The 9,317-nt window shown below is 40.8% G+C and overlaps 1 protein-coding gene across 1 annotated transcript; it reads left to right on the forward strand.

Moving 5' to 3' along the window:
- The first annotated feature begins 1,897 nt into the window (after positions 1-1,897).
- s1pr5b (sphingosine-1-phosphate receptor 5b) lies at positions 1,898-6,433 on the forward strand. The gene is made up of 2 exons (XM_023272770.3): positions 1,898-2,054; positions 3,419-6,433. The coding sequence occupies exon 2, from the start codon at positions 3,666-3,668 to the stop codon at positions 4,890-4,892; it is 1,227 nt and encodes a 408-aa protein (XP_023128538.1). The 5' UTR covers positions 1,898-2,054; positions 3,419-3,665; the 3' UTR covers positions 4,893-6,433.
- The last annotated feature ends 2,884 nt before the right edge of the window (positions 6,434-9,317 follow it).

Consider the following 9,317-nt stretch of genomic DNA (forward strand, 5'->3'; position numbering starts at 1 on the left):
AGAGAGACAGCAAGAAACAGACACACAGAGCAGCTGAGAAACCCTGAAATGATCAAAAAGAAGAGATGAAAGAGGACAGTTTTTCCTTCCTGTGCACGGTAGTAAGTCCTGTTCGTCTGTTAGGCATCTCATCCTCAGTGTCAGACCCCCGTTTCTGTCTCTGAGACTTTAATGTGAAGAATCTGCGCTCACCCCAACAGGATATTACACTTTAATGATCTCCTGCTAGGACTCCCCTCCTACACACAGCGGTGCAGACAGTGGGGAGTGTGACTGACACTGCTAACATGGACACACATAGACACACTTAAAGCGCTGCAAAAGAAAGTTTTTTTTTTTTTTTAATAAACTCACAAGCAGATACAAGACATGCACATACATGTAGGCACTATAAACCTTTTGTACCTGCTCAAGTGTGTGCAGGATCAACATAAAGTAGGTGCAATGCAGTAAACCGCACAGCAGCCTCCTGCATTCACAGATAACAGTTACCTTTTGTGATGAGAAGAAGTTCATGTTTGAATTGCTGAGCACACTGGCCTTTTCAAAATGTTGCCTCAGGGTGAGTGAAGTGCTGATATGTGTCTGTATTTCAACCGTCACATTTAACTGACGTTATCAGGAGCCGAAAAAGCAAACTTGACCCTTTGAGGACACAAACTTAAAATTTGGATGAAGATTGTCTGAGACAGAGAGTCAGAGTGAGGGATGGAAGAGGCGTGATGACAGAGAAAGAAAGAAATACGCATGTATCGCCCACATTCAGACTCAGATGTACAAAAAGGAACCGCAGGACCCTTCATTCAATCCCACAACAAACAGGTTCAGTAGAAGCCAGCCTCTGTTTGAATAGTGGAAAACATGTCAGAGGAGTAGAGGACCAAAGAGCAGGATTCCCAACTGTCAAAACCCTGTAGGCGGGGAATGTTTTTTGAGTCACAGCTGTTTCAGATGAGTTCGGTCACTTTGTTTGTTCCTGCATGTGCACTATCGTGTATGTACACGAATAATAAAGAAAGCAACCCTGACTTGGACACTCACAATAAACCTATAAAAACATCTTATCCTGCTTATACAGCATCCCTCTCACCTCTCCCCTGCTTTGTTTTGTCCTGATAAACCTTCTACAGGCCCTGCAGGGGAGGTTTTGCAGGTGAGCCGCAGCAGCGTGTCAAAGCCTGCTGCGATCGCTCTGACAAACTCTGGGAACTGGGATGTCACCAAACAGCCCACACGAACCATGTGAATTAGATAGGCTTCACTTCTCTGACCTTTTTTTTTTTTTTTTTTTTTTTTAATTCAAAACTGGTTCTTCCAGGGAAATGCTAATCTTTAATGTCTTTTGAAAGTTTATTTAGGGCATAAAAGCTTTTGAAAATTAACCCTTTAGTTTATTGCTGTCTGTGCACTTTCTGATGTCGGCACTAATTTTTCTTTTTCATTTTTTTGAGCTAACAACATCTGGAATCTTCATAGCCAGAACATTGTGTGTGACATGTAATTAATTTAGGGGAAGATTTGAGAAGGCAGTGATGTAAGCAAAGTTGTCTATTTTTCTTTTGCTGTTAGCATGTTTTTCCAAAGGGAGTCCTCATGATGATGTCAGGAAGACTCAGTTTATCACCCATCTTCATTTGGCCTGTTTATCAATGGCACAGTGTGAACTTTGAAAAGTAAAGAAAAGCTACAACTGTTTGGTAATTAGAGCTACTGATTGCAGTGGCAACCATCAATAAAATTCAAATATCATGATCGCTCCAGCTCCTCCTCATCTGTCAGGGAACAGATTTTAATCAGCAGCACGTTTCTATGTGTTCATGCATAGAAATGTATGTGAATGCAAGAGCGTGAGAGAGGAAGAGGAGGGAATGTGAGGCGGACAGAGAGAGTTAGAGTTTAGACCAACCCCCAGAACTGTTGCATGTTTCAACTAAGGTCTCGCTTCACTCCCTCTGCCTTGTCAGTTTGACTGTGACTTACTTGGTACTCTTGTTTGGATTCTCTTGAACAGCAGATGAAGTCCAGGATAAGGGCACCGTGATAACAATTCCAAGGTAATTTTTTCATGATTCTCATGTCTGATGCAATATGTCATAAATTGTGTTATTATTACCACTGTTGGGTTGAGATATTTTCACACACTTGCCATTATGTAGCATTTATACAGCACAGAATGTAAGGAGAAAACAGTGATTATCTTCAGGGTGTTATTTTTGGAGGGGAATTTGTGTAAAAAATTTAAAAAATGCTGTAACTTACATTTACACCTAAAAGAAAGGCTCCTGAAGCTTCTGAACTATATTTCACTACAGGCAATATGTAGTCTAAAAGCCAACATTTTCAGATCTCAAGACAGTAATTTTTTGAAAAAAAAAATGATGGAAATAATAAACAAATTCATGCATAATTAAACATCTAAATACCGGTTCTCATTTATGGTTTCCATTCATATTTTCATCCATGCTATAGATCCAATCTGTGCTATGGAGCGAGTTGACCCTCAGCTGTTTGTGTCCATATGAACAAATTACACCTATTTTCCAGATTCTTGGCAGCATATTGAATGGGTTAAAGTCTCCAGACCATTTGTTAAATGTTAACATATGACTCAAGAAGAGAGAAAAACATTCCTTGACACGAAAGAGACTCAAAGGAATGCAGCCCCCAATCACCCCCGATTATTTCAAACCTAACAGTGCAAACCCTTCAGTGTATTCCTGATTCAAGTTTGCAGGTAGCATAAACTTCAGAGAAGTTGTTTCTCTTTTAAACACTGAAGGTTTAAAGTATATTTGCATGTGTGTGTGAGGCTAAAACACGCCTCATCTATACTGTGGAAATCAGCTGCATGTGTGCCAAATTAAGTGCACATGTTATGATGGTTCTTGTCTAACAATCTCAAAGTGACTGACATATGTTTGAAACACAGTTGGGAAAACTAAATGTTTGTTTGACATTAAAATGGTCCCTCCGACCTTTAGTATCACATCCTGTCCCCCTGAATGCAAACAGAAATAATTACTCAGTCTTGGTTTTAATGAAAATCAGGAGGTCATAGCTGTGGTTTAAGTTTCGTAACATCACAATTTACACTCAACAGAGTATGCATTCAATGCTTCTGAGAATACATATTTTACTGTATATGAAAAAGCAGAAGGTTAATGTTTTCTGTTTCAGTAAATACATTGTCAGACTAGACGTTTGCTGTCTGTGGGTTTGTGACTCATGTATTTTGACTCTGCATTTAATGCAGCTAAAGGTCAGCGTAATGTCACTTAGACAGAAACTTAGCACAAATGTATGAACTTATTTAAATGAGAGATTTTCAAACTTTTTTTATGGATTAAGGTTTCAGCTATCAGTGGCTCTGCATCATTTCTTTGCATCATTTTCATGTTTCTTTCCTTTCGTTCTGCAGTGTCTGAACTCTCTAACCAGGCAGAGCTCAAGAGCACCGTCTTCTGGCAGAAAAGAAAACATCTATAAGGATTTAGATGGATTGCATTGTAACAACTTCATCTAATCCCTCCATTTACTGACGCAAGACAGCTTTTGTGTAACCTTTTGGTAAATTTCTCACAGCTCCTACTGCCAAAAACACATCGAACAAACATGACTTTATAGCCACTGACTGCAGGAGAAACAGAAGAAAAGCAACATCAAGCATGGAGGCTTTGACTTCTCATGCAGGGACTCTCCCTTCCACATCCATGTCCCCCACCTCCCCTTCTCCCCCATCTCATGGATACCTGCAGTTCTTCTGGGAATACCAGGAAAATGCTGTCATTGTGGAGCATTATAACTACACCGGCAAGCTGCAGAAAGACCGCTACCGTGAGGGGCTCAAACCTGAGGGCATTGCATTCCTGGTGGTGTGTCTCCTCATCGTCCTGGAGAACGCTGTGGTTCTTATCGCTATTTGGAGGAACAAGAAGTTCCACCTGCCCATGTATTACCTGCTGGGAAACCTGACTCTGTCGGACCTGCTGGCCGGGATTACCTATATGGCCAACATCATCATGTCAGGACCTAATACGTTGAAACTGACACCACTGCTATGGTTCCTCAGGGAGGGAGGGGTCTTCATCACTCTGGCTGCCTCTATCATTAGTCTGCTGGCCATTGCAATTGAACGCCATGTCACTATGGTGACTATGAGGCCATATCATGGGGCAAAACGAGGACGGATGTTGGCACTAATTGGTGCAAGTTGGGCCCTGGCAGGGTTTTTAGGGGTCCTCCCAATTTTGGGATGGAACTGCATTCACAGACTGGACCAGTGTTCAACGGTGCTTCCGCTTTACGCCAAAAGCTACATCCTCTGCTGTGTGTCTGTGTTCAGTGCAGTGCTTCTGGCCATCGTGGTTCTTTATGCCCGGGTTTTCCGCATCGTCCGCACCAACACGCAGCGCCAGCGGCTGTGTCTGTCAGGCAGCATGAGGAAGGGCTTAGCGAGAAAGTCACAGAAGTACATCGCCCTCCTCAAGACAGTCACCATCGTGCTGGGTGTCTTCATCGCCTGCTGGTTGCCCCTCTTCCTCCTCCTCCTCCTGGATTTTTTCTGCCCCACCCGCGGCTGCAACCTCCTCTACAAGGCTGATTACTTTCTGGGAGTGGCTATGGTCAATTCGCTCCTCAATCCCATCATCTATACTCTGACGAGTAAGGACATGAGGAGAGCCATCCTGCGGCTGCTCTGTCGGCCGTGTCTGATGACCAGAGATGGACAGGTGAAGAAGATTGGGATGCCATTCTTGGAGTGCAGTTTCAGCAAAACTGAGGTGGCTTCTCAAAAGTTAGAGGGGGGACTGGAAACAACCATTTCCTCTGGGAATGTTATCACCACTCCATCTCCAATTAAAGCTCTTTATCCCAAACTCTTCAAGTCATAACGATGCAGACTGAGTCCAAAAGTGTATGAATGGGTTTCCCACTGAACAGAGGACATGTAGCACATCTTCCATAGAGAGGAAGGAGTTGTGGTATTCTCAAATCTGAAGCAATGCCAGAAACAGAGACCGTATGAAACGTGATAGAGGCACAAAAGACTCATGTTTAGACAAATGCCTCTCCTTTGACAAGTCAAAAGTGGTGAAGTTACAGCAATATAACTGCATTAGCAAACTTCATTATAACATAATTACAAAACCAAAGACCATATAGATGGCACTCAAATGTGAACAGACTTTTTTGAACAGACTTTTTTGATGAGTCTCTTTAACTAATTTGCACTGAAGTATCACAATGAATGGAAAAGCAACTTTAGATACAATTTCCTGTGGTTCTGTAGTCTGTGTTGATGCCTGGAAGGGAACTCAAAGACTGTTGTTATGACATATAAAAGCGCAAATCTGACATTCTCTTCCAAACTTGCTGGATTAATGGTAAACAGGTGTAGATGGCTTTTCTCTTTTTGTCTTTTTTGCAGTTTGTTATTGAAATGCCTTAAATATACATCACAAATACTCCTAATACTTGTAGTGTATAATCTGTGTGTGTGTGTGTGTAGACACCTGGTTTTTGCTGGTTCGAAGGCCCATGGTGTACTAAAATTTGTCAAAATAAAATCACGTGGAAAACCCCAACACATTTTTGTTTACGTAATGCGGGGACACAGACAGATAACAAGAAGAGGGAGGCGTTACTCCCTCTTAATGTCTTGCAAACAGTGCTTGCTGAAGAATGCTGTGGCATAGAGGTGGGAGGAAAAGTGTGCATTTGAAAAACAAAAGCAGTTTTGAAATGACAGGTGGTTTACATATCTGTTGTTGAAGTGGAAAATTGTTGTGGTTTGTATCCGATTTTTTTAAAATGTCAGTCTGGCATCTGCAGCAAATCTGCTACAACTCCAAAATTTCAACATGCCTATACCTATCATGTGATTAACTGACTGATGCAACAAATAAATCTTTCCATTGTGACATGCTAATAGTGTAACTCCAATTGCGATCAAAGCAGCTGCCACATGTTCAAGTATAGACCAAGTAAATTATTGCAAGATTTATGAATCAAATTACAAATAAAGTTGTAATGTTATGAATCATCACCATTCTTCAGGTGTTTTAAGGACAAGAATGTGCCTATGCTTGAAAGCTAAATACTGTGGATTCATGACAGACTCACAGTGCAACGATTCCAAGACTTCAGTTCATCATTCTTCATGAAAATTCCTGGGTGTAGTTTAAGGAACTGAATTATGTTAATTATAAAATGAGTTTGACGTCAGTCTTTTTTTATACACATTTTAAGTGCATTCTTTCCAAACCTTCATTAATGAGCTTTTTTGTACTGAAAATTCATGTAGTGAACTTTATGTATTTTTGAAGACATTTTTACCACATCTGTATTGTAAATTATAGCTATTTTGTAACAACAAAAGGGTAGCTAACTTTACCTTTCTTTTCATAAAAAAATAAAATGTTTTTGTATATGACTCCAAGGACTTTTGGATTTATTATCATTGTGTGTGCACTGTAACATTCTTTTGCGTGTCTGTGTGTATTTCTGCTTGTGTGGCTGAAGTTGTGTGAAGACGTACCACAGGAAGTCAGCCCCCTTGTCTCACATCTGGTAATGGCATTGGCCTACATACATCAAGCTCTACTTGTCTCAGACTGGCTCAACTACCACACAAAGCACCTTTTATTAAACAACGAACACTCAGTTTTTCTTTTTCCTTATCCTGTCAACCTGTGGGTTAGATCGACCATCGCCTCACTCTGATCTGCTGTCCACACCTGTCATGGCTGAAAGCCATATACAGCTGGCGTTAATGTTGTTTCCAGTGGGCTGTAATTCAGCTGCAATGGTGATATAAAGTAAGTGAACCATGTACAAATGGCTGCATTTATATCTAAATTTGCCGTAAAATACACATAACTCTTCATTTAAGTTGTAAATTCTGAAAATACACCATCTGTTTTAATTATTAACACGCAAATTGCTACATTGTTCTCGTCCAAACCAAATACATCATTGAATCATTCAGAGTGTGGGCTGTAAAAGTATGTGAAACCCCAGGCGAATGACACATCAAAGCTAACTGGTATAAAGAGTTAGCAAACCTGGAGACAACAAAACAAGATTAGAGGTGTGGGCTAGTGCTACTTTGCTGATGCGAATCATGCCCTGCAATTAAAGAGCTCAGAGAAAATGAAATTCTAAGATATGATTTAGTTTAGATTTCCATCATTTCACAGTGCCTCTATTAGCCTCATGGAAAAGGAAATCTACAAGTGCTGGTAGCAGCCTCACAAACTATATAGTTGTTTCATGTTTAGTTTAACCCTCAGTGACCCAAAGACATATTTCTATACAATAAGTTAACTGATACCGTATGACACTGGAATACCTCTGATATGATTTGTATAGGTGCAGGTGTTCCTCCAGATGTTAGCTGTATCCAACAGCATGCTGACAGAGGTCAACAAGTTGAGGAGTCTCCTATCCTCTAGCTTCCTTCCTGCTGCTGAAATTGTACAACAAACTGGACAGGTATAAGTCACAAGTCATCTGTCATGATCACCACCAAGGACAGGTCCTTTGAACCACAAACAAATGTACAGATCCACACTGTACTGTTCCTTGCTCACGCAGAGCTTTGGGAGAACTGAAAGCTCTAACATGTGCAACTACGTTGTCCACTAGGAAACATGGTGTACTATATGAAGGAACAGCATGATACTTATGGAACACCAATACATAGGTGCAGTTTTAACTAGACTTTTGCAATGAAACGATAGTCTGTCACGCTGGTGATACACATTTCATCAATACAATAAGAAAATTGTTCCATAGTTTCACTTAAATGCATTACATGCTAACCGCCATGAAAGCACGCTAGGGTAACGCAAAGTTCAGTTCAATGAACAAATTTCAAACATGAGCCCTCCCGGGCTCATAAGCAGCCTTTCATACTTTGATAACAGAGCCCCTTCACTTTTAATCGATCACCCATGGATGCTGTATAGGTCTAATGAGGCATGCTGGTCTGCACCCACAGATCTCTCCTGGTGGAGGCTGCAGCTGGTGAGGACTTTTTATCCTTGTGAGATGAACTTTGTCATCTAAAAACAACCACGATCCAGTGTCTTCCACATATGTGGTGCCTTACTGGTGGCGTGCTCTGAGGTTTGATGGACTTTATGTCGGGACACACCCAGAGGCCGGTGTGAGGTCCCAGTTTGGTGATTGATCCTTAACCTCATTTAACCACAGTATATGTGTACGAAAGTGAGATCATCTCTTTATCCTGATTTATGTCATGCAGATATTTTTTGTGTTTTTCATTGTTGTGTTAACATTAAAATTATTTCCTGTGTCCCTTAATAAATGTGTTGAAGTGGTTAGAGTCAAAGTAAAGTAGGTACATTTAAACCCGTTCTCTCCTACAATTTATTAAAAATTTGTCATTTAAAAAGCATCAACTACATTTTTTTAGTTATATCCACCAGCCGTAGTTCTAACACCAGGTGCATGAAAAGCATTCAGACATCATTGTACTTGTGTAGGAGCGCCGATTTGGTGCCCCAAGGCTAACCTCACCTCATTCCTTTGACTGAATCTTCACAAAGTGTGAGGGCAGAGTAATTGCCCAGCTGGGGAGTTAAGGCTGAATCAAGGCTTGTCATGTCTATCAAGGATTTCCCCTCATTTAGCCTAAGGGAGCAGAAATGTAGTCTCAGAATGATTTATTAGCTTTAATCATCTCTGAATTCCTGCTCAGGGGCAACAAAGCTGAAATATTTTTGGTGGTATATGTACTGGCAGTTCATTTCCGGATAATGGACACTCATCTGACTGTATGTGATGTATCTTAGCTTGTAACTTTTAAAGTGAGTCTTCAGGCCTGCAATCTCACAGTTGGCTTTTGTTGCCACCTTGTGGCTGTTAAACAAAATCTAGTATGCTGTGTACTGAACTGACCTGAACTACTTATTTTGCAAGAAGGGAAAAATGGAGATATGCCATGAACAAGCAGATTCCTCTCAAGCAGCTGTTTAGTGTAGGAGCCATTCACACACGTTTTCAGAGGAGAAGGAACTTGACAGGTAAAGTGAGCTGCACTTACAAATGACGGAGTAGTTTGGGTGATGGGTTAATTAGGAGGCATTATAGCTATTATAGCATAGTTAAACAATAGTGTTTTCAGTAAGTTCCCAAGAAACAGGAACCTTCAGATAACCTTCAAACAATGTTCCCTAAAGGTTACTATTATCTGGACTGTGTCAACAACCTGCAACTTTCTTGTAAAATTCTACAAAAAATAACTATCAGGGAACATTTCCTGTTTACTGGGTTCCGGCTGAGATTCTAAT

This window comes from Amphiprion ocellaris, chromosome 4 (genome assembly GCF_022539595.1).
Source record: "Amphiprion ocellaris isolate individual 3 ecotype Okinawa chromosome 4, ASM2253959v1, whole genome shotgun sequence".
Taxonomy (NCBI): domain Eukaryota; kingdom Metazoa; phylum Chordata; class Actinopteri; family Pomacentridae; genus Amphiprion; species Amphiprion ocellaris.

Bases quoted from the DNA above. Each gene is read 5' to 3' on its own strand.
- s1pr5b (XM_023272770.3), top strand. From the start codon at position 3,666: ATGGAGGCTTTGACTTCTCATGCAGGGACTCTCCCTTCCACATCCATG.